Source organism: Myodes glareolus, chromosome 14, assembly GCF_982192425.1.
Source record: "Myodes glareolus chromosome 14, mMyoGla1.1, whole genome shotgun sequence".
Lineage (NCBI taxonomy): Eukaryota > Metazoa > Chordata > Mammalia > Rodentia > Cricetidae > Myodes > Myodes glareolus.
Window position 1 is genome coordinate 24,682,551 of NC_142039.1, and position 25,865 is coordinate 24,708,415.

The 25,865-nt window shown below is 42.5% G+C and overlaps 1 protein-coding gene and 1 long non-coding RNA gene across 3 annotated transcripts; one reads left to right on the top strand and one right to left on the bottom strand.

The window, feature by feature from the left end:
• On the bottom strand, positions 1-25,403 carry LOC148119775 (1,5-anhydro-D-fructose reductase). Of its 2 annotated transcripts, none has more exons than XM_087896427.1 (10): positions 25,186-25,403; positions 23,206-23,373; positions 20,759-20,875; positions 19,982-20,059; positions 13,991-14,113; positions 12,682-12,779; positions 2,860-2,932; positions 2,255-2,338; positions 646-728; positions 1-387 (listed from the first exon to the last, which is right to left on the bottom strand). In XM_087896427.1, exons 1-10 carry the CDS (start codon positions 25,222-25,224, stop codon positions 345-347), a joined length of 906 nt encoding a protein of 301 aa, XP_087752553.1. In that variant the 5' UTR covers positions 25,225-25,403; the 3' UTR covers positions 1-344. The 2 variants fall into 2 exon arrangements, with proteins under 2 accessions (XP_087752553.1, XP_087752554.1); XM_087896428.1 differs by lacking the exon at positions 25,186-25,403 and adding an exon at positions 25,045-25,159.
• On the top strand, positions 15,278-18,043 carry LOC148119776 (uncharacterized). The gene is made up of 2 exons (XR_015734839.1): positions 15,278-15,720; positions 17,580-18,043. It is a non-coding gene; the product is annotated as an uncharacterized LOC148119776 (long non-coding RNA).
• Positions 25,404-25,865: the final 462 nt, after the last annotated feature.

Consider the following 25,865-nt stretch of genomic DNA (forward strand, 5'->3'; position numbering starts at 1 on the left):
TTGATTGCTATTGAAGCTGACTTGTAGATTTTAATTCATGAGCCATCAGTATCTCATTTTAGAGGATAGGAGCCACAAAGACTAACCCCCATAAATTACACTGCTCTGTGAACTTGGCTATCCCTAACAACTCAGTAACAGCTACGGCCTACATGGTACTTTCTTTTCTCACCCCTAGATTTTTATGTTTTTCCAAGAACTGGTCCTCTGCTCTAGGCAGGATATTCCTTGCTTCTAACTCTGCTGCTGTCATTGCTGGCTGAGCCCACATAGCCTCTGCAGAGGTGGATCCATGCTGCCAACTTTGGTGATCTGAGAACAAAAGAGGGCGAGTGATGCTGTCTTCAGTACTCTATGTGGAAAGGATAGTCCTTGTGATTTTCAGTTCTGGAAAACAGAAACAAAAATTACAACAGAAATAGAGAACAGGCATCTTTAAAGGAAACATCTTAAGTGACAGAGTTGTGTTTTGCTAACTCTCTAGTATACAAATTAGTCATTGTCTTTATTCACTGGCCCAGCAATTAACAGGGAAAATTTACAGTAATGTTTAATTAACCTTGAATATTAACAGTACAGATTGTTCAAGAACCGGTCACAGTGCTTGTCTTTATCTTTGAAAAGAAGTAAAGGAGAAAGACTTACGATGGAAATGTGGCCAACCGGAGGTTCTTGTCAAGGCTGAAGAGTTCTTCCATATCTTTTTCAGTTAAGTGAAAATCAAATACCTAGAACCAAAATCAGATGATCATAGGGAATTCAGATTAAACCCCATTTAATTGGCATATGTGTTTCCTAAAATAGACACCAAGATGGAACAGAAATTCTTCACTAAACACTTACAACTTCCCCTAAAAGACTGCTGAGCCTTCCAAAATGCACTTTGATTTTCACTGCTTGGTGGGCACAGGCAGAGTCTCAGTTAAATTTAAGAAACCTTGGTAAGATGAACTATACATTGTTTTTATCTTATGGGGGTGAGGAACAAAGAGAAAGAGTTTCAAAAAAGCAAAGTATTTTCTTCACTGATCTACCTCCTTCTCGCAAAAAGAAAAAAACTATTGCTCCTTCCACCCCATCAGCTAGGAAGTCAGTTGGTATTGACTCCAGCATCAAATCACACAAGAACATTTTGAGTAACTTCATTCAAATAGTATTCTTACCTCTCTGCCCTTTGCCCTCTAACACACTTGAGGGCTATGATCAAATTACTCAACAACAGTATCTCACAGTGACTAACACTCACTGCAGCTGAGGGTCTAAATCCAAGGAAAAGGAGCAGAAGAACATGCAACAGCATCACCCTGCCCTAAGAAGGGAAGCTGCTGGACCCCAGCCTCCATCCCAAGAGGATTGCTATGCTCAGGTTTGGCCAAACCAGTCACATAGTATCTATGGGAATTGTAGAGAGCCAGCCTCCATGCTAGAGTCATTGTGACCATGGCGAGAAGTAAACAGTACTAGAATGGATACTAAACAGGGGAGCTCTGAGCTGTCATGAGAGCATAGGTGCTTGTACTGAAAGCCTTCGACCAACTGAAAGGACAGGCTCACAGTCAACTATCCGTTTTTCTTCTAGTTAAACTCAGGTATACAACTCCTGGCTCTTCCAGAACTAACGGTACTTTCTCTTGAGCCTCTTCTACACTGACACTATTCTCTCTCCTCAGCATCAGGTCTCAATTCCGTTGCTTGGATAAGATTTAAAAAACTATCCTCCAAGAAGCTATTCTCAGAGTTTTGTACATAAATTACTAATTAAGATGTCTAGCCCTTCAATTTTCACTGATTCATGAAGAACATAACACCCACAGCAGCTGCCCTCAAGAGACTAGTGGACATACTCCATATGGTTCAGACTGGTGATCACCAGCCTGAATTCCTTCCATCTGAGCAAACCCTGGCTATATCTAGTTTCTGTTAAGGGTAAGTGTGGCAGAATTATTGAATGGGATGAAGGTGCTCATTAACAAATGTGGTCTGTTACATGCTTCCACTAAAGCTCCTCTTACTTCTTTCCCCATCCTGGGTTGAACGGAAAAGATAGCCAGCTTGGGCTGGTGGGGGACACAACATAATAAGAGCCTGACCTGACTCACTCTGTGAAAGGCTAACCACCAACACAGGTCATAGATGAATATACCTCTGTTTGTGATGGCCACAGAGATCTGGTTGGTTGGTTGTTATGGAAGTTAGCCAGCACTCCGCTCTCTAAGTCATGATCTGAAACACTCGAGAATCAGGAAATGCCCACCTGGATATTCTCCCTGATCCGACTTGGGGTGACAGACTTCGGAATCACTATCACGTTCCTTTGGATCTGAAATCGGATCAAAATCTATAGGAAAGAAAGTTTTACACAGAAATAAAACAAGTGGAAACAATGCATTAAAGTAGCTCAATTTCATTGTACAGTAAGAGCTCAAGAGCCTTGGTCATCTCAAAGGCCTTTAGAAATCAAACTTAATTGCTTTGTCAATATATCTATAATGAATGCCATCAGTCCAAAGAGAAGGACACAGGACTCGTTCATACCTTCACTAGAATCCCTCAGCATGTGCCTGGTTCTACAAATGATCGGGACATTAGGATAAGGCTGAGGTTAATGTCTGCTCTCTCTCACACTGGTTGTCCATGCAGTTGGTAGGGTGGAGAAAGCAGCACTGGAGGGTATGCAGTTTACTGCTGAGGAAGGCAGGATATATGGCTTGCCTGGATGAGGACATGGAAGCAACCAACTTAGAGCTTCAAACTGGGAAGCGCTGGTGAATCAACTCATCAGGGTGAACTGACAAGGCTCAGGACCTGGGGAGAGGTGATGAAGTGTGATCGCAGAACATGACAGTTCTTTCCACGTACCTGAGCAGGAGACTTTGCATGCTTCTTTGCGATCTTCCGAACGACATAATCATCCAACAAGTCAACCCCATCTCTAGAGAGACACAGCAAAACAGGTCAAGTCAGGAGAACAGTCAACACAAATGCTTACAAAATTGACTTTCTCTAAGATTAAAAGTTTACTGTTTGTTTATTTTACTTGCATATTACTTTTTATTTTTTGAACAACTCACTTAGACTTCATTGAGTTCAAACTCAGTCTTCTTGTCTCTGTCACGTGAGTGCTTGGATTGCTAGCAGGTGTCACCAGACCTGGGTAAGGTTTACTATTTTCCGCTTGTAAAAACTTTTACTACAAGATATGTTTAAGACTATAAACATATCCATCAAAAGTCTATTGAGGCAAGGGTCTTAGTGACTAAAGGAACCATTTTCTTTTATTTTAGACAGGGTGTCATGTCTGGCTTTCAGCTTGCTATATGGCATGAGAATGACTTTGAACTTCTGATCTTTCTGCCTCCTCTTCAAACTGCTGGAGTTACAGGGGTGCACTACCACATCTGGTTTACACAGTGCTGGGAAATCAAACCCAGCAAATTGTTTTTTATTAAGTAGTTAAGAGGTTTCAAGAACGAAGCTAGTCACAGCTCTCAATGGATTCAGAAAGAACCAGACAGAGCGGGTGCTATCTTGCTGTAAAATATGCCCCAGACTTCAAAGAACTCCCAAGATGTTCTCAAGTCCATATATGCACACCCTATTTCACACAGAAAACACAGAGGTAAGGAAACGGAAGTAAGTCCAGCCTTTCCTGGCTTCCTAACAGATTCCTGTCACCCAGCTTGATGGTAGGAGTAGATAAAAAGAGACGGCCTCTGCAGTCAGATGACATCAGTGACAAACAGTGCCAAGTAACCTAGTGCATTAGATGGTGGAAGGGAATAAAGGTGAGAGGCTGTGACAGAGCAAGGCACCGAATACAGCAAGGAGCTCAAGGAAACTTCCTGGAGGGCACAGTGCTCCCAAACTGAGCACGGCAACAGAGACAAGAGCAAGCAAACTCAAGAAATAGAAAACTATAGATTCTTAGGGGAAAAAAATCAGTATACACAAAGTTGCAAAGACTAGAAAGAATATTCTATCCAAGCACCATCCATAGTTTTCTGTGATTTAAATGCTAACGGTTTACAGGATTGGGGAAAAGCATGACCAGAGGAGGATGAAGCCAGGTCAGCTCCTCCATACAGGCTCAGGAAGAACAAAGTTAAAGTAGGAAACAGACATGACTGTGTCCAATGAAATCACTTCAGTTAGCAGGTGAGTAACCCAAAGGAACGGGTGGATTGCAGGGGAGGTAAGCGGTTAAGAACCTTAAGCCATATGCATTTCTGAAAGGGGAGTTCAGCCAATCACATTTTGTTTTTGGGGTGTGCCGCCCTCAGACAAAAGCCTGCATATAAACCTAGCAAGTGCGTTCTGCTAGCTCTCTTTTCGCCTGGCTCCTGTGTCCGGACGGATCGTTTGGATTCTGGTGTAAGCTGTTGTAAGTCTTACTTCTGTTAATTAAAGCTGTATATTTTGTATCAAGATAGTCTGGGGACTTTTTCATTACCAATCGCCCTGCAGCTTCATCTGGCACCCAACGTGGGGCCTTTTTCCCCCTCGTGGCGCGGGCCCAGCGGCCTGAGCACACACCGCATCTGGGGTCTAGCCAGCTCCTAGCCGCATTTGCGGGGCCGCGCAACTAACGTCCTTGGCTTTTGCTACCCCTATTGGGCACTGTCTTCCCCCATCACTCGATCTGTGAATTTAACTTCTGGATTTGAGAGTATATATTTTAGAATTTGCTTTCCGGGTCGGCGCCATTGCCACGTGGATTCAGGTGTGCCCCCGCAGCTTACTGGCATACAAGGGTCATTACAGGTAAGATTTTTCTTTTCAGTTGAAAACAAATAAATAAATAAAATTTCTTTTGATTGAACATGTCAGAAAATATTACTATCCAAAAATTCAATGGCCTTTTTGATTGCGCCATGGAGGATATCCTCCATGAGGTTTCTGTTATTTCTCTTACTTGGTTATTTCTGTGACTTGTCGCTTTTCTGGTGTTTGGATATGTTATAAGAATGATGCAGTCCTTCAAGATTGAATCAGCAATGCTGAGGGCAGAGATTAAAACCTTAAGGACAATTCAGACTGACACCAACCTCCTCAAAAAAGAGTTTGGAGTTTTCAAGGAAGAGACTAGATCTTTGTCTGATATGACTCGGTCGACTGACCAAAATATTAAGAAGGTACAGTCTGATATTGCTTCTTTAGAAGGGAGCTTCACTGCTCTGGAGGAGGGGACAACCAAAATGAAACGTAACCTCCAGTCCATGACTGTTAGTGCTGAAACATTAGTTGAGAGGATTAAAACCATTGAATGTGAAAATTGGACTTTATCAAAAGGGTATGATAGATTAATTGACAGGATTTCCATACAAGAAGGCACAGTACATGCCATGAGGATTATGTCCAAGGAGGATATGGTATCTCTAACGGACAAGATCCATGCCTTAGAATTATCAATGAAGGCGATAGTGTCCAGGGAGGAAATGGTGTCTCTGACGGACAAGTTCCATGCCTTAGAATCGTTAATGAAGGCTTTGGAGCACAATACTGGACAGGAGATTCAGGATTTACAGAATGCAATGGTGAGCAGATTTAATAAGATTGAGGAAATCAAAGACTCTGAACAGGAGCAAAAGGTAGAAAGGCAACATTTACCTCTAAAAACTCTGAGTCTACACAGAGTTATACTTGCCTTTCCAGTAATAACATCAGAAAAGATAACTGGCTCCAAAAACCCTAAGGTCATTAAAGAACATACATGGGAACCTATACGTATGAATGATCTGAAAGAATTTAAACAAGCAATTGTGAAGTATGGACTACATTCGTTCTTTGTTAGAGAGATGTTAAAATCCTGTGCTCTCAGCAGCAGGGCAACCTCTCAAGATTGGAATCAGCTGACCTCAGCTGTCCTGGAGAACGGAAGTTTATGGCATTTCAAATGCCTATTCAAACAAGAGGCCAGACTTTTACAACAACAAGAATCAGCGAAAGGAATTGAGGTTTCTCTAGATCAAATTCTAGATGAAGGACTTTTCTCTGATCCTCAGGAACAAGCTCTTTATGATGAAAACATTTTATCCATATGTGCCACAGCAACTCTAAGGGCCTGAGACAGTGTTCAAGACTCAGGTCAGAGAGTAGAATCATATATCAGGGTCAAACAGGGTCAGAGAGAACCCTTTAGTGACTTTTTACAGAGACTAACTAAGGCTGTACAAATAGGGATACCTGATCCAGAAGCAAGAAATATAGTAATTGAGTCTTTGGCTTATGAGAATGCCAACAGAGAATGCAAAAGGATCCTGGGGCCTTTAAAGATCAGATCAGCACCTTTAAATGAATGGGTATTACATACAATGAATGTTGATACATTTGATTACGGCAATGAAACATGGGTGCAAGAAGCAATTTCCAAAGGTAAAAGGAGACATCAGATTACAAAATTCTTTCATTGTGGCAAAATGGAACACATGAAAAGGGACTGCAGACAATGGAATTCCAGGAATAATGCTTCTTCTAGGAATAACAGGAATAGGAGGACTCAGCCTACAGGTTTATGTAGGAGATGTGGAAAGGGCAGGCATTGGACGAATGAGTGTAGGTCAACAAGAGATAAACAGGGCAATCCGTTGCCATCGGGAAACTCAATAGGGGGCCTCTCGAAGGCCCCTATGGCAAATGTGGTCCAGTCATTTCCGATCACTGCAGAGAACATGCCTCTTCAGGGAAATTAGAATGCCCCATGCCTGCTGTTAAAAGCAATAACGGCCCGAAAGATGAGTTAAATGTGGTGAATGAATCAAGAAATATAAGAGGACAAAGTAAACGAATATTCTGGCAGACTTCTATAAATGAACAAAGACCAAAGCTAAGAGTGTGTGTAAATGGCAAATTTATTACTGGCTTACTGGACACAGGTGCGGATGTAAGTATCATTACTCCAGAATCTTGGCATCCACATTGGCCTCTTCAGGAGGTAGATATTCAGTTCCTAGGAATTGGAACTCTATCTCGAGTAAGACAAAGCACGAGATGGGTCAACTGTATAGGTCCAGATGGACAAATAGGAAAACTAAGACCATATGTAGCCAATATTGCAGTGAATTTATGGGGTTGTGACCTATTGTAGCAATGGAATACCCAAATTAACATTCCTGCTGCTTCTAGAGCCTATATTCCTGAGGAAAATATTACAAGATATTACAGATGGCGGAAACCAGCCATTAGAACTATACAAGAACACAACACAATTGATGGCCCTTCAGAGGTACCAACAGCCATGCCTCTAAAATGGTTGACTGAGAAGCCAATATGGACTAAACAATGGCCTTTAGCTTAGGAAAAGTTACAGGCTTTAGAACAGCTGGTACAAGAGCAATTAGATGCTGGACATATAGAAGAATCTATCAGCCCTTGGAATTCTCCTGTATTTGTTGTTAAGAAAAAATCTGGTAGATGGAGAATGGTAACAGATCTTAGAGCTATCAACAAGGTTATTCAATCAATGGGCCCTCTGCAATCTGGAATTCCTCTGCCCTCCCTGTTACCAAAGGGATGGCCTCTTATAGTTATTGATCTGAAAGATTGTTTCTTCACTATACCTTTACAAGAAAAAGATAGAGAAAAGTTTGCCTTCACAGTGCCTACTTATAAAAAGTCTCAGCCTGCAAGGAGGTACCAGTGGACCGTCCTCCCACAGGGAATGTTAAACTCTCCCACCCTGTGCCAATATTTTGTAAGCCAACCATTAAAAATTATATGCAAACGATTTCCTAAGTCCATAATATTCCACTATATGGATGACATCCTGATCTCTGATCAAAACAAAGATACCTTAGAAAGGCTGTTTGAAGAAGTAAAACTAGTATTACCTAAATGGGGATTGCAAATTGCTCCTGAAAAAAATTCAGAGAGGAGATTCTGTTAATTATTTAGGTTATAAAATAGGTTTACAAAGAATTAAGACACAAAAGGCACAAATCAGGAGAGACCGGTTACGAACTCTTAATGACTTTCAAAGATTATTAGGAGACATCTCCAGCCTATGAGCAGCTGTTGGGATAACACCTGATCTAATAATTCATTTAAACAAAATCTTGGATGGTGATAAAGACTTAAACAGTCCCAGAGAATTAACAGCTGAAGCAGAAAACGAACTGACAATGGTTGAAGAAAAATTACAGGAGGCTCATGTGGACAGGGTAAATCCAAAGCTTAGCTGCATTCTTGTTATATTGCCTTCCAGAATTTCTCCTATAGGAATTTTGATGCAAAGAGACGATATTATCTTGGAATGGATCTTTTTTTGCCACACAAACCAAGTAAAAAATTAAAAACTTTTGTGGAAAAAGTCTCTGAATTGATTATAAAAGGAAAATTGAGACTTTGTCAATTAGCAGTTATAGACCCAGCAGAAATTATAGTGCTTTTCACTGCTGATGAGACAAAAAAGTTGTGGGAAGACAATGAACCATGGCAAAGAGCTTGTGCTAATTTTTTGGGAGAAATCAATAACAATTACCCAAAAAACAAGAGACTTAATTTTAGAAAGAGAACTTCTTGGATCCTTCCTCGAATTGTCCATGATGCTCCAATAACCGGAGCCCGTACATTTTATACTGATGCTAATAAATCAGGGAAAGCAGGTTACAAATCAGAAGAATTGAGTAAAGTGGAACAAAGTCCTTATGATTCTGTCCAGAAGGCAGAATTATATGCCATTTTTATGGTGCTTAGGGATTTTAAAGAACCTCTTAATATAATTACTGATTCACAATATGCAGAAAGAGTTATCTTGCATATTGAAACTGCTGAATTTATACCTGATGATACAGAATTGACCTCATTGTTTATCCAGGTACAAGACATGATCAGGAACAGGCTTTGCCCTATGTATATAACACACATCCGATCCCATACGGGTCTGCCAGGTCCTCTAGCACAAGGTAATGCAGATATTGATCACTTATTGATTGGTAGTGTGCTGCAGCCCTCTAAATTTCATAGAAAACATCATGTCAATAGCAAAGGCTTGAAAAAAGAGTTTTCTATTACATGGCAACAAGCTAAGGAGATTGTAAAGAAATGCCCTACTTGCTCTTTTTATAACCAAACACCATTGACTGCAGGGACTAATCCAAAGGGTATTAAAAGGAATGAAATTTGGCAGATGGATGTGTTTCACTTTCCAGAATTTGGCAAATTAAAATATGTACATCATACCATTGACATGTACTCAGGTTTCCAATGGGCAACTGCTTTAAGCTCAGAAAAAGCTGATTCAGTAATCACTCATTTATTAGAAGTTATGGCCATCATGGGTATACCTACACAGATAAAGACGGATAATGGTCCAGCTTATGTTTCTAGGAAAATGACACGATTTTTTGCTTATTATAATATTAAGCATGTTACAGGTATACCATGCAATCCTATAGGTCAAGCAGTTATAGAAAGATCAAATCGAACTATAAAAGATATGTTGAACAAACAGAAAGGGGTGGAAAATACCCCCAGGAATAGGTTACATAATGCTTTATTAACCTTGAATTTTCTCAATGCTATTGAGAAGGGGACAACGGCTGCAGAAAGACATTGGATATTGAAAAAGTCTGCTGAATTAAATCAACCAATTTATTTCAAGGATGTGTTGACCTCCCAGTGGAAGCCAGGAGATGTGCTGCGTTGGGGAAGGGGTTTTGCTCTTGTTTCCACAGGAGAGGAAAAATTGTGGATACCATCAAAATTAATAAAGGTTCGGTTTGAAGAGGAGAAGCCTCTTGGAAGAGATAAATGATAACTCTCTTACAAGGATAATAATCACACCAAAGGTAAGAGAAATATAAAGGTTGGGGGCAGGGCTCTCTTCTTGTTTCTACAGGAGAAGACTCATTTTCAAAGGATCCAAGTGACCCTGGATAATTGAATATAGAAACTGCCTATGACCAAAAGAGGATCAACAATGAATCCAAATAGTTTAGGTAAGTATTACTATTTTTTTAATATGTACAAATGTGCATTTATTTATAAATATGTAGAGCTGGTTTTGGGGTTGGACAATGGCTCATCCCCTCTTCATTTCCAAGCCTGTTGATAAGAGATATCCCAGAGTTTCTGTCTCATGTCAAGAGCCAAGATACGGGATAGAATAACTATAATTGATAAATTTTCTTTGCCTTTCCCCACATCTGTTTCTATCTTTATTAATATATATATATATATATATATATATATATATGTCTGTATATGTCTTCATAGATAATGTTTAACTTTCCCATAACAAACAATAAATTTTCCTTCAGTAATCTTTAAAGCTTCTAGGATGAAGATGGGGCCCCACAACACCAACTCCACCTGGTTACTATGACGTCATAATGTTGATAGCGCTATTTTTTAGACCTGTTTTTTGGTACCAACTACACAAAACAGTTCCGGATGATGCACAATATTTGACAACACTCTGGCCAGACCTCCTCAACTTATTCAGAGACTATTTACAACTCTCTCACACCAAATGTTTATATGGGAATTTTACCATCAATTATTTTCACAGGACCCCCCTAAGAGAAACGTCGCCCCCGTGACAGCTGGAAGCAATTTTAGAGGACAACATCCCCTCTCCCAGTAGAATTTGCCCTTAGGTTTAGGGACATCATTTAGGGATTGGTTATAATTGATATAGGGATGAGGGAATGGGGGAGTTATTTTATAAACTCAGGGGTGTTTATCAAAAAACGGGGGAGATTGATTGGTGATGGGATAATAATATATTGGTATTTGTGAGTTATTGTTTTTAGAAAATTGTATTGGTGTTGATTTTTGTACATTGATATATTGAATATTGTATGTGAGTATGTTTCTACCTCTATTTGTATTGATATATATATATATACATATATTTACATACCTTTGATTAAGATATTTATGTAATTTGATTGGAATAATAATATATTGGTATTTGTGAGTTATTGGTTTTAGAAAATTGTATCGGTGTTGATTTTTGTATATTGATATATTGAATATTATATGTGAGTATGTTTCTACCTCTATTTGTATTAATATATATACATACATTTACATTCCTACCTCTGATTAAGTTATTTATGTACATTGTTTACATTTGGAGGTCATTGTCCTCACTCATTGCACAGTTGTTCATTCTCTTATTCTTCAAGTTAGATAGATAGAAATCAATAGTCAAATATGTTTATTATATTTATATTTAGGTTAATCAGGTTATTTATGTGCACAGAGATTATACTTAGTATAGATAGTAAAATCTTCAACCTCTTCAAAGAGCTGTGGAAAATGGCTTTTAACCTAACTCATAGTTCTATAGTTGTGAGACACAATCGCTCCTGGCATCACCGCTCTACTCCCGAGAGAACGTTGAGCACCAAAGACACTCCACATGGAGCTTGTCTTCTTCCTGGCAGAACTGGCCTTTGGGCAAAGAAAAAGCCCAGACCTCAACCACTGACAGAATTACAGAATATCCGTAAATGGATAAAAGCAGGATTGTCTTATCTTGCCAAGACAGGGTGAGAGAGTCCTAAAAGGTCTCTTGCCTTTGAAAAATGGCATGTCAGTTACATCAGGCCTTAGCCAAAGTTGGTTGACTCAACATTGCATACAAGACTTTGGGTGATTGCCCAGGTATTCAGTTGTCTCTTCCATTCATTGCACATTTCGGAAGTATCCCGCTTGTACTTCCGAGCTGCTTGAGTAAAATTATTTTCCTTCTCAGATCTTTGATGGAGTTGAAGATTAGATAGTTGTAGTTACCATCTACATTATTTAGACTCCCTGAGATAGAATGTTTAGCAGAACTATTGCTATAGGTTTCATGCTTAACATTGTTTGTTGTTTGTAACTTTATATTTAGTATTTGCTTCTATTGTATATAGTTGTATTTGGTTTGGTTCTGTCTTATTTTAGAAAAAAGGGGGAGATGATAGGGGAGTTCAGCCAATCACATTCTGTTTTTGGGGCGTGCCGCCCTCAGACAAAAGCCTGCATATAAACCTAGCAAGCAGGCTCCACTAGCTCTCTTTCCGCCTGGCTCCTGCATCCAGACGGATCGTTTGGATTCTGGTGTAAGCTGTTGGAAGTCTTACTTCTGTTAATAAAAGCTGTATATTTTGTATCAAGATAGTCTGGGGACTTTTTCATTACCAATAGCCCTGCAGCTTCACATTTCATTAAGGTAGAGGTGATGACAGCAGAGAGATTCCAGGTTCTCCTGGCACAATAAGCAATCGATCTTGGCATTGGATTGGAGAGAGAAAAGGAAAATAGATGGATCTACAGTTCTGGTTTATGTAGCTCAGTAAGGGAGAGGTACAAACACCAGGTTTGGGGAAAGAAGACATCACTGTAGCATTATCTAAACACTCTGAATTTTGTGACATGCCCTGAAAGAGAGGGTAGTAGCTGACTGATGAACTACCAGGCAGATCAGAAAAGGGTTTTGCTTCAGGCTGGGTCTGTCTTTTCAAAGCTAGTTACCCTCACAGAGAAGCCCAAACAAGGCATCTCTCCAGCCTGAGAAGTAGCCACCTACATTCTCCCTGGGGCCTGAGAGGTGTAGGAAGGCCCCTCTACACCCTCTCAGTGAAGCTCCTCCAAGTCTCAAATGAAGCAAGGGGGGTGGGCATCAAGCATCTGTTAGCATTCAGATTAGCACAGTCTCTAACATGCCCTTAACAGTCTTTAAAATGCCCTTACCTTGAGCCACCAAGAGGACGGTAAGCAGTCACAGACACATTTCTCTTATGGCAAAAATCAATCAGATTCTTCTGAGTAAGATATGGGTGGCATTCAATCTACAAACATAACCATAGTGCACCAAAATAATCCAGACAAGTGGCATACCAGGAAAGCACCAAAGAGAAGACATACTTGATGTCCCCACTGTCACTAACTAGGTATAAGGCCTGTCCCTTAAGGTCTGGGTATCTCCACCTACAAATGAGGAGGTTGGTCTCTGGCATCTGCAAGATGTCAGATGCTATAAATGGCTCCAATTCCACACACTCAGGCCTCTATTCCATGCAGACGTTCCTACATCGCCCGCTCAGGGACGCTTTCTTCCCTCATGCAGGGACAAGCCTGAGCAGTCTGAATCCACTCCCTCTCCCTCCTGCCCTTCAAGGTTCCAATGGTACTCACATTACCCAACGCCTCACACGTTTAGTTTGCTTATTGGCTATCTTTTGTCACCAGGACTTGAGTTTCAAACACAAGCCCCGAGAGCAGTGATTTCTACCTCCCCCATTTCAGGTTATAAACAGACTTGGAATTAATGCTCATTTGGAGGACACTGAAGAGCAGCGCCTTGGCTTTCAAGATCATGCCACAGCCAGCAAGATCAACCTCCAGGGAAGTTTCCTTCGAAGGACTGATGCTGTTACCTGCAGCACGTACTTGTCACAAGTAATTCTCTAATCGCATGCATTCAACAAATCTTTACTGAAAAACCTCAAATGCTCAGGTTTCGAGGTTTACCTACAATGAAATTCAGACAAAACTTCTTATGGTCATTAAACCCCAGTGATAAATAATAGCCAGTAAACATACAAAATGGGAGACTTGGGGTACTGTAAGTGCTGTAGTCAAATGTGAAGGGCAGCTGAAGCGTGAGGAGAAGATTCCTTTCTGCCCTCTGCAAGCCTGCGTGGAGACAGTGCTACCCACTACTCTTCCGCATGGGCTGGATGAGGGTAAGAGAAGAGCTGCCCTCTAGTGAGGGTGAAGGGTTTGAGAAGACCCTTCTCTTCTGAACACACTTGATCATCTGCTTCCAAACACATGCCAAGAAGTGAGATCCATGTCACACTCCAACCGCCCATGGCATCACCTAACCACATGAGCTGTAAAGGAAGACATCTGCCTATTCAGCTAGTCGCTTCTGCCTGGTACCTCATTTCCATTCTGACCGCTAACACAGGCAAACCTGTTACCTTTCTCACCCACCACGACATGGAGGTAAAGAGAATTAACACTGTGCAAAACTTCTGACCCTCTACCAGCTCACCTGGTTAGTTACTGGCTTGAACCTCAAACCAGGCTTATTCAAAAGACTCTCAAGCTGTTCATGGTTAAAGTTTGACACCCCAAGTTTCCTCACCAGCCCCTCAATCACCAGGTCCTCCATAGCCTGAAAGAGAAAAACATGTGCTGAGTACACATGTTACATGTTTTGTCTAGCCCCGTGACAAGTCAGCTCCCTTAGTGACTTGACATAGTGCTCCAATCTTTTAAAAGTATTTTACTTGATGCCACAGGATCATGTGGACAATAGTAGCCACACCAGGGCTGTTTTAACATTACATGGAATGACACACACAAAGCATTTGGCCTCAGTTAGATCCCAGCAAGCATTCAGCATTATTTCCAATCTTCTTAGGACTATGCTCCGAGGTGACCTCCAGTGACCCCTCCACTGCTGACTCCATTTCTTCTCTTTGCTTTCCGCATGTATTTGCCCTGAGAGCAGTGATGGGTCAGCACTCTTGTTTCCCACTCTCACCATTACACATTTTCAGTAATTTGAGGGCAAATGATCTGAAATGGGGCTGACCTCTGATGAATGAGCCTTCTACCTAGGTTTCAGAAAACCATGAACTGCAGGACAGCGCAAAATCAGGTGTGAGTCTCCAGTGACCATGAAGACAGGGACCAGTGAATTAGGATTCTGTAATAATCACCCAATAAACACCATGCATGTTTAAACACTTGGTGTTTGACCAAAATCTTTCATGAGCAGAAGCCCAAGGTGACAGAAAGGACTGGAACCCCCAAAACACTTTGTTCACTTTTTTCTGGTTAGTTTCCAGGTTTATAATTTTCCAAGGGGAGAGGCTGTCAGTTCCCAGCCCAGAGACTTCTCTCTGTCTGTTCTGTTCCTCTTGTATGTCTTTTTAAGGGACTGAAATATCACTACGGCTTCACCCATCATTCTCACAGGAATGGCTCCATATTGGATCTTCTGAGTTAAAACTCTTCCCTAAGCTCTGCCACTTTATACTTAAGCTTGTTCAAATGTGCTGGTGTTCTGTTGCTCAAGCTGGGCAGCAACAGTTGTAGAGTCCTGCTGTTCTCTGTTCCGACTTTGTCAGCTTCACTGTCTTCATGAGACTCTCAAGCCCACCACTTTCCTTATTTGTTGGATCCCAAGGTCTTCCCCTTGCTCCTAGAGGCCAAAGCACAGGATGCAAGAACTGTTTACACTAAACCAGTCTAGCTTCCTCTGCCAGTCTGGGGGATTAGCACAGAGCCTTGCTTTGTCTTTGGTATGGAAATTCCACCTGCTAAGGTGGGTTTCCATGGCGCCTAAATCTTCTCTAAACTGTCTGTCACAGCTCCCAGCTGGGTACTCCCTGCCTGGAAGTACTTGCAACTGGGTGCCAGGCGCTCAACACTGTGATCTCACTTCCGGCTGGGAGGGGGTCCTTTTCCTCCGCGGAAAGAATATTTAACCTGGCAGAAACTAAATAAACTTGGCATTCACCTATTGGCGCATGATTCGGACTCTCTATGTGTGTGTCTCTTGTGTTTAACCCCTAGGCCTTGCCCAGCTCATAAAGGTATGGAGCCGCAGTCCATAGCAGGAGGGTGGTGAGGCAGACCTCGGGTGATGAGGCAGACCTCGGGTGATTCCCACAAATGGCGTCCCTAGATGGGCATGACGAAGAATCACCTACGAGCTTCTGGAAAGGCAAGAATCCATAGGGGTCACCCTCAGGAGAGGCTGGCCAGCGCTAAGTAAGTACGGAGGGTGAATTGGCCTGGATTTAGCAAATGGGTGCAGGAAGTTCTGCTCCAGGGTAAAGGCTGGGTGAACAGGTATTGTTAGGTCTTTGGGAGAGAATGAGCACCAGTGTTTTTAATGTAGACAACACGAGAGTTCCTTAAGAGAGTTTTCTTTTATATAAGGTGATTAAATGCCTAATAATTATGATAGAATTCAGTCCCTGGCTTTTACTTGCAGGGGGCTTTAATTTTCACTAGAGAACAGGCTGGCGTGACTAGCGCCCAGCGGGAGTCAGGTTCCAAGGCAACAGAGCCCAGAGCAGCTGGCAGCTAACAAATGGCCGATGGCTCATGGTAGTGCGGGCCTCGGGCTGAGAGGAGATTCAGGAAACAGTATCTCTAAGTTCTATTAAGAGTTTTAAAAAACAAAAAGTTAAAATTTGCTAAAGACAGAGCAGAGCTACGGGCTGCTGGATGGCGCGAGGAGGAGCACAGGCAGCCGAGGGAGCCACATCGGGCTGGGCAAAAGTGCCAGTGGCTGGTGAGCGTACAGCCAGAGAGAGAGAGAGTTACAAACGGGAACAAAATGACTGAGAGAGGGCTGGCCACATGGGCCGGCGGGCAGTGGCGGTGCCCGCGGCTAATGAGCCTACATGCTAAGGCAGCACGCCCAAGGCGCGCGGAGCATGGGCCCGGGAAACCAGCGCGCGCAAGACACACAGGGACCCCGGCGCGGGTCCATGTACTGAATGGGGAAGTAAATTCCCAAAGAGCACAGGCCTGGGGAAACAGTCTACAATGAGTGCCAACAGGGAAAAGGTGCGACCATGGTAGTGAATGCTAATGAGCCGGCAGAGGTTGCGGGGTTCATGGCTGGATGGCGGGCAGTTCCGACCAGCTGTGCCCGCCCAGGCAGTTCCTGCCAGCTGTGCGCGCCCGCGTCTGGGCCTGCTTGGAGAGGAAATAGCGGCTCCCGTGCCCTGTGCACCCCTTCGCCCCATGCCCATGGCGGAGGCGGCAAGGTTGGGGCCGGTTTCCTGGGCGACAGAGGCGGACACAGTAGCCTGTGGCGGTGGGCGGGGCTCACTGTCCCATGGCTACTAAGCTCAAGAAATTTTTGCCTAACTAGGGGCTGGAGAGATGGCTCAGAGGTTAAGAGTTTTGACTGTGGTTCCAAAGGTCCTGAGTTCAATTCCCAGCCACTATGTGGTGGCTTACAACCATCTGTTTTAAGATCTGATACTTTCTCTTTTTTAAAAAAGGATTGTTTGTCCAGACAAAAGAAACAGGAGAGCAATTTTCTTAGAGTTATGGTTTTAAAGACATAAACTCGGTTATAACAGCCTTAAAATGGTTAGCCTATAAAAGGCTGACAGATTTTTCTGTCGGGAGGCTATGTGTCCCCATAAAATGACAATTTTAATAATTTTATCCGATTATATGATGGCACTCACATGCTAGATTCTAAAGAGATTCAAATAACCGCTTCTGCCCCTGGAAGAGTTACAGGTGAAACTAGATCTAGAAATTGTTTTCATTGTGACAAGCCAGGCCTCCGCGGAGCCGCGTGGAGCGGAGCCCATGAGCTGACCAAAGCCAATGGCCTAAAGCCAGCTGGCGACTGTCTCGGCGGCACAGGGAGTGGCGCGAGCACACACATGACTCTGGCGGCTGCCATGGCAAACGGCGGCCCCGTGGGGGACGATGGTGGCACATGCCTTCCATCCCAGCTCTTTGCAGGCAGAGATCTACAGATCTCTGTGAGCTCAAGGTCAGCCTGGACTCCAAAGTAAGTTCCTAAAACAGTCAGAGGCAGAAAATGTCCAGGCCCTGATCTAATAGGGTTGAGAGCAATCTGTGTTTTCTCGCAGGATGAAAATCAAGCCAGATGGCTTCCAGAGCGACTAATTCGGTGCACTCAGAAGAAGGACAATGGACCTGAGGACAGCTTAGTTGACGACCACCCAGCAGGAGAAACAGACTGAGAAAAGCTCCAGGAGGAACCCGTGATCCAGTCCATAGAGAGGAGCCTGATCTGGACCTGCAGCCACCAACTCGCATTGCTGCAGGGAGACTTCAGACAAAGAGATCCTGCTGAGATGAGCTGACTGCAGCTGGCTGAAGGGGTCCAATGCCTGAACTCTCCCCTCCCCTTGATATGTCAGTCATTGCTGGGGCCGCTAGAAGCGGCTTGGTACCAGTTTTTCCTTTTTTTTCCCTTCCTTATCCTGTCAGCTGTTTCTGGGCACAGTGGGTATCTTCCCAGGGCAGGCAGAAATGCCGTGGTCTTTCAAATTGAGCCAAATTTACAATTGAGTACTGAGGTTAATCTTTACGGATTGGTTGCGGTTTTTTACCTCTGCTGGTCACAGAAAAGGTTTTTTGCTGCTTTTCATGGACCCTAAAGTACAAGATTTACTAATTGGCTATTAATTATTAATCTAGTTAGCTGTACCAAGGGCTCCATTCACCGGTGCTGAAGTCCATACTTAAAGGGCTTCATTATGAGCAAGCTTTTTAAGGATTGTGCAGGTGCAATCTCCTTTAGGATTGCTTATATGCTCTGGAGCGTCATCTTCATGATCTCATGGTGCCAGAGTCAGTGGCTACTCAGGTCAATACTGCCACGTGACAAGTCCTTTTGGCACTCGCCTCAGAGTATCTCTCAGCGTAAATCTGGCTGAACTTGATGATGTATGGCTAGTAGGCCAAAGACAGAAAAGGTTTCTTTGGGGGACTGCCTCAACCTAAGACAGGAATGTGTTTGGACCTGAACATTCTCCTAGGACGGGTAAGGAGTTTGCCACCCAAGACAGGTCTAGTTATCATATTTTATATAAAATAGGGGGACCTGATGGATCCCAGGGTCTTCCCCCTGCTCTTAGAGGCCAAAGCACAGGATGCAAGAATTGTTCATGCTAAAACCAGCCTAGCTTCCTCTGCTCGATTCTGCCAGCCTGGGGGATTAGCACAGAGCCCTGTTTCATCTTTGGTGTGGTAATTCCACCTGGTAAGGAGGGTTTCCACAGTGCCTAAATCTTCTCTAAACTGTCTGTCACAGCTCCCAGCTGGGTACCCCCTGCCTGGAAGTACTTGCCACTGGGTGCCAGGCGCTCAACACTGTGATCTCACTTCCGGCTGGGAGGGGGTCCTTCTCCTCTATGGAAAGAATATTTAACCTGGTGGAAACTAAATAAACTTGGCATTCACCTATTGGCGAATGACCCGGACTGTCTATGTGTGTGTGTTTCTTGTGTTTAACCCCTAGGCCTTTGCCCAGCTCATAAAGGTATGGAGCCGTGGTCCATAGCATGAGGGTGGTGATACAGACCTCGGGTGATTCCCACACTTATTTTCTTACTTACCACTTCAATTCAAATGTTCTCCATTTTTCATCGAGATCTGGGACTCTGAATTGACACTTCGTCACCTGGCCACTAACGTTTTCCTTTTCCTACCTTCCCAATGTGAGCTTTAAATGTGGTCAACATTATGTTTCTGTAATGATTAAAAGAGAACCTACAGGAATTAGGAGAAGGCTGCAATGCCAGTGATTGCCAGAGGCTCATGGAAATAGGAATTTTTAAAAATTTCCTTTTTTATTATTCTGTATTTCCTGGGGGGGAAATGGTATGTTTTAATTTTTTTTTAAAAAAAGAAACAGTTGTGGGAAAAAACTGTATTATTCTCTACACTACACCAGGTTAAAATAATGAGAAATTCATTTGGTATCTTCAGTTTTTCAAGTATTCATCTGTAATTCATGGTGTGCATTAGCTACTTTTCTTGTTTGCACAAGACTCTCAAAAAGGCAAGCTAAGGAAGGGCTTATTTTTGGCTTTTAGTTTAAAGATGGGGCCAGTATCTATCATGGTGGGGGAGTATGGTAACAAGAGTGTGAGAGCCATAGTCACAATGCATCCACAGTTAGGAAATGAACAGGGGTGCACACTGGTGCCCGAGAACCTCTCTTTATTCAGTCCAAGATGCCAGTTCAAGAAATGATTCTGCATACATTAAGGGTGACACCTTTGAGCCTCATTTAATTCAATCTAGGAACCTCTTCACAGAGTGCCAAGGGGTTTGATTCTTGACCTAACTGATTCTAGATTATGTCCAGTTGACAATCCATATTTAACCATCATATACTGCAAGTCACATATTTGAAGTATTACCTGGTGTATTTGAACATGGAAGCTTGAGATCTTGTGCAATTTTCATCTAAGTATGTGTGAGTGGGGGTGACATAGCCAGATGGCATGCTTCAACTTACCTCCCATGTGTCCAGAAAGCTGGTGTTACTGGGTATAACCATGCCATTGCAATCCAAAGGTACATCTTTTTCTCCAGGCTGTGAGAACCAGAAGAAAATGAGCTTATTGGGGCTTGTGACACCCTCCACCAGAAGACTATGTAGGGAGAGAACACAGATGTATAGAGTGTGCACTAGAGGATTTAACCCTGCCACTAAATCCTACTGGCTTCACTGTGCCACTTTTCCTCTCTAGGCTCAGTGGCCACTTTAAGACCAAGAATGAAGGGAAAGTGAGGCCAGCAAAATCCCATCACGAAACATGCTCAGAGTTTGAATCCCTGACTGATTCAGATTTTTAAAATCAGGGAACAATGGGACTTTCTTCATGTCCTAAATATTCAATTTTCTCCCAACAATATTATTAGGATCTTCACTCTTCAAAGACTTCCCATCAAGATGAGTGACAATCAAGTGAGAATACAAAGGCAGGTTATGGAGGGAAAAGGCAAACATGCTAAGAGGCAAAAACCTAGTCACTCTGCTGAACAGCAACAAGGGCTTACAGACTACCTGTCTCTTGTGACCAATCATACCTTCCTGTAGGTCAAAGGACAAGTATCAAATATATATATATAAAATTTCTAATAATTTCAAATGTTGGAAGTTCCAGCTTAACTCATATTTTAAATACATTTCTCTATTATAAAACACAGAAAATGTTTTGCTTCCAGGCTCTCTCCCATGCTGACATTTGTCTGGGTCTTTGCAGGAATCTAGCCATAAAGTGAGTGGTACCTTGAAGCCCATGGGCCAGTGTATGAGGTAGAGGTCCAGGTAATCCATGTTTAAAGCCTTCAGGGTATTGATGCATGCTGTTTTCACCAAAGACTTCTTGTGGTAGGTACACCACAGCTACAAAAAAGAATGGAGCCTGTTGTTACATTGCCACAATCTAAAACCAGCAGGTTGTACACTCGTTGGTGCTTCCCAAAAGCTTTCATTGGACAACACAACATGTGAAGTTCTGCAGGACTACAGAGACATTATCCTTAGAGAAGGATTATCCTTATCCACAGCAGGAAGCCTTCCAAACTCAGGGGAGCTTAAGGGTGATGTGGAATGTCCTTTCGTATATGTGCTGCTTTTATTGGTTCATGAATTAGCTGTTTTGGCTAATGGCTTAGCAGAATAAAGCCAGGCAGGAAATCCTAACAGAAATATATAGAGAGAGTAGGTGGAGTCAAGCAGATGCCAGCCAGCTACTGAGGAAACAAGGCATGTAGAAAATGAGGTAATGCCATGGTCACGTGGCAATCTACAGACTAATAGAAATGGGTTAATTTAAGATAAAAGAGCTAGCTAGAAATATGCATAAGCTATTGGCCGATCAGTTGTAATTAATATAGTGTCTATGTGATTATTTGAGTCTGGGTGGTCGGGAAACTAAAGTACTGTCTCCACTTACATAAAGGCAACACAGGAAGACATTTAATGGGAGGCTGCTAGTCAATCTGAATGTTCAGTGAGAAACTGATAAACCAGCCTGCCTCTATCTTGGGCTTGAAAGCAATCTCACAGTAAAGACGAACTAGATCATTTATGTTGATTATTAAATCTGTTTTGCAACGACTGGACTATGCCCCAACTGTAACCTTAATGGTTCTATATTGTCTCTTCCAGGAAGTCGCAACCGTGCGTTCTTTCAGGAGACTGTTATGATCAACACCTTGCAAGCACACTTTTGTTTAGAAATTGTTGTGACCACCTTGCAACCATGTCTTTGATTCAGGAGGTTGTTATGACCAACTTGTTGTGCTTATTTTCTGCTTCTGTACCACTTTGCCTGCGAAATCTCCTATGTGGAAAACCCCTCCTCCTGAAATAGAAAACCCTTACCTTTCTTACTCATGTCCAGTGCTCATCGTTCCAACCCCACCTATAGGGACGGCTCATGCGCACAAATAAAAAAGGCTTTTGGAAATTAATCTGACCACAATTTGATCTTTCTACTCATATCTATTGGACTAACAAGACCTTGTCTTAAGGGAATTGGGTAGAATATTAGAGCTGGGTATTAACCTCCTTAACCTCTTCATGAGTTCAATAAATTCAAATTCTTAGTTTAAAAATGCTGACATTGGAACCCTGACCCTGTGCTATCTAACAATCTGGGCCGAGCTCCTGAATGATAACTGGACCTTAAACACGTGACTATTGACTGATATTAACATCGGGATCATGGTTTAAAATAATTTTAAAGAGCAGCTTCTTGTCCCCTCCTTGAGACAGCATCTCATGGAGCTCTGGCTGCGTTGGAACTCAACTATGTGGACCAGGCTAGCCTCAAACTTATAGCGCTCTGCCTTCCTCTGCTAGGATGAAGGGTGTGTACCACCACACCTGCCCCTCCCCCACAAAAATCAGCTTTCAAGTCTTGGTTAAACCCTTGCTGTTCTACAGGGCTTATTTTCCTACTCTCTTTCATATCCACCTCGCCCTTCTCACTTTGCCAGCACAGAATTCATCATCTCCTGCACTGTGTGTACAACCTGTTTAAAGTGCACATTCCTCCCGTCAGCTACCATCATGTCCTATGCATGTGTCTGATTCGTATGGAAACCCAGCCGCCTGACTTAGAAACAGTGCTTGCTGAAACCGCTAGGTTTCAGGGAAAAGTCCAAGCTTCTGAAGTGCCAGAACTTGGATGATTTGAACCCTGCCCATTTCTCCAGCCTCCATCTGCTGTGCTCATGCACAGCTCAGATTCGATTTATGACTAACTTCCTGCTTATACAGCTAATAACAATAGCATCAATTTCTCAGTGTGGACTTTGCCATGTGCACGTTGACTGTAATTCCAAGTTTAGACACGGATCTGTAGACAGTGTTCACAAGGGCTAGAGTTTTATCCTGCTCATCACCGACGCAGAGGAGTCATCACTCAACCAAGCTTTGTGTGCATGAATGCACTATTATTGGTGGTATCTCTCTATAACTAGTTGAACAGCTGAATTTAAAAAGAAGAAGAAGAAAAAAAGAAAACCTTAAGCAACCTTAAGGAAATCTACACCTGACGTAAACTCGCAGGTTCATGAAGCTGTAGAAGCCCTTGTTAGTTCGGAATCAACTGAAAACCAAAGACGCCAATTCCCATAAGAAAAACTCTAGAATATTCCAGTTTTCTCAGTTTCCCTCACTGCAGTGGCGGAGACCATGCTGTCCTTCCCACTGAGAAAACTTACCTTACTGACGACAAACAGATCCTCTCTTTTCACCACACCCTCCATGATCTTGGAATTGATTCCCATCCCAACCTCACTCTCATTGTGGTATAAGTAAGCACAGTCGAAATGCCGGTACCCAAAGTCGATAGCCACCTTCACTGCGTCGGCCACTTCTCCTGGAGAGGCCTGCAACAGAATCAAACACAAATATCCCTTCTGTCACCAGGGACAAACAACTTATTGTCTCTGTTGTCACTTGGGAAGCAGAACCAAGTAATACATGAGCACCCAAATCATTAATAACAGTACTATTATCAGTCAAACCTAAAGTTGGGGAATGTCAGAGTCAGAATGTGATTAGAAGTCTGACTGTCCCCCTTACTCATTTGGGAAAAGACCACAGACATTTTCCAGCTCCGACAGAGGACCGAGCTGTGTGTTATGCTCCCAAGTGATTGCTGAATGAGTAACAATAGATAGTACATGAAGTGGTCTGAGATCTAACACTCAGGAATCTTCAGTCAACTGTAAAGGCAAACCAAGTGTTTATTCTCATTAAAGTGATCCATCAGATACTTATACGACATATACAGGAGAAGTTTATTGATACAGTAGGCATTCCCATTAGATCTGAGAAGTGTAGCCCAAGGTAGTCTTGAATTTGAGCTCTTCCTTGCTTTGTTTTAGAGTTTACTTACTAATTAAATTAAGTAAAGAATTATAATATATTATTTAAGTATAATAATTATTCAAAGCAGCATATATATCTAGCGTAGCTACATTATTTAAGACCACCAGTACATGTCACATAGTGCTATGGTTTTGGAGTGCCTTCCATAGTTTTCAAAATTCATACCCCAGTATCTTGAACAGAATTAAATTTTTCATTGTGTTCAGAAGGCAATGCATTTTTCCTATTTTTTTACTTTAATTATAGTTATTAATTCTTCAAAAACACACCAGTGTAATTGCTTTCATAAAACAAATCACAGATTCAGAGAAGTTCAAAAGTAATAACTGAAGTATTCCTCTTCAGTTATAGAAAATGAAAAGAAGAATGCTCTCAATGAGCTAGCAAGTGAAAACATGATAGGCAAGGACAACAGAAAGCAGGTATCTGAAGAATCTGAAAGAGACCAACTTTCAAGACACCTCTTCATTTTCTTAAGCCTTTGTCTCAATAATTTCATGTTTCTTCCATGTCAACCTTCACTCTAATGCACCAAAGAGTACTCAAACCATAAAACTGCCTAAAAGTCCCACACTTTTACAAAAGTTTCCAGAGAAACGTTTATTTTAAAAAAGCTTATCTAAACAGAATTTTTATTCAGTTTTTCATACAAAGTATCTTTACTATGTTTTCCTCTTCGCAGACCTTCCTCACCCCTCTACCCACCCAAATTCATGTTCGTTCTCTATTTAAAAAGTGTTTTTCCAACATAAAATGGACAGCGCAAGCTGTCCAATCACTAGCAAATAACCTCGGCCTTCATTAAGTGGAAGCCAGAAGCAGGCATTAGTGCAATCGTTTATTTTTATTTGGTTATAGCATGCAAAGTAGAATGCTTCCTGGTGGTCGCTTCCTGCACACTTAGTTTTGGTGTGCAAAGAGGATTAGAGTTACATTGCATAAATGATTCTTTGGAGACTGGGGGAGGAGGCGTCCAGGAGTATCTCAGACAAGGTCCGGTTCAAGATAACTATGCTTTATATAATTTATCCTGACTGCTTTTCAAACTGACAGGGAGCAGGTGTTTTAGGACCTTGTAACAATTATTTCACAAGGGAGAGTCTGACCTCTCCTCTATCTATCCAGGCAGGACCTTGTAACAATTATTTCACAAGGGAGTGACCGACCTCTCCTCTATCTATCCAGGCAGGACCTTGATCAGAGTCCGGATGTGGAAGGAAACCATGCCCAAGACCGCTCCTGAGCAAGTATTCATCAGGATCGAGCCCTCTTAATTAGCCCGACCACAGAGGGAAGAGTATCCTTACTTTCCAGGTGCCCAAGCCCACTATAGGGATGATTTCCATGGTACCCCTTGGCTCTCTGGCTCAACCGGCAACCAGCATTGGAGGGGCAGGTGGCGGCCGCCGGCGCTCAGAAAGGTAGACAGTCTGCAGGGTAATGACGTGAGGGCGGGCGTTCTGGCGCTCTAACTGGCTGGCAGAGGTCGCGAGGTTCTCTGGTTGGCTGGTAGCACGTCCGTCTTTTAGCGGACTGAGCTACTGGGTTTGGTTGTGCCATTCACCTCTCATAAATCCTCAGGAATGTTAGTAGTCCTGTCTCCTAGCAACCCGGATAAAGTTTGGGACTAATGCAGGCTATTTTGAGGAAGCAGGCTGGGGTACAGGTTTACTTCCTGGACATCAGATGCTTTAGGCTGATTTTCGTTCTTAGTAAGTTGGAAAATAATCGGTTTGGGTATAGTAACTTGCTGTGATTGTGTGTTGATTTGATACTTTGTTTTAAAACTATTTATGGATAAAAATATTACCTGTGAACTAGGGAAATTTTGCTTCTTCCTTCTCAATGTGTAAATGCGTTATTCCCCCCTCCTTTGCTTGTTAGTTTTATCTAATTTTTCCAGTGTTGAGAAACAGAATGAGAAAGTCATTTCCTTGTTCCCAACAGTGTAAAATATGATGTGTATATGATTTCCCCCAAGATGTAT

What these genes read in the sequence shown, in the direction of transcription:
- LOC148119775 (XM_087896427.1), bottom strand. Translation starts at nt 25,224, where the DNA reads ATGGAAATCATCCCTATAGTGGGCTTGGGCACCTGGAAA. An exon ending in TCAAGCCAGTAACTAACCAG is followed by an intron (nt 12,780 to 13,990) that starts GTGAGCTGGTAG and finishes TTATGTTTGTAG; the next exon opens with ATTGAATGCCACCCATATCT. An exon ending in CGGTTGGCCACATTTCCATC is followed by an intron (nt 388 to 645) that starts GTAAGTCTTTCT and finishes TCTGTTTTCCAG; the next exon opens with AACTGAAAATCACAAGGACT.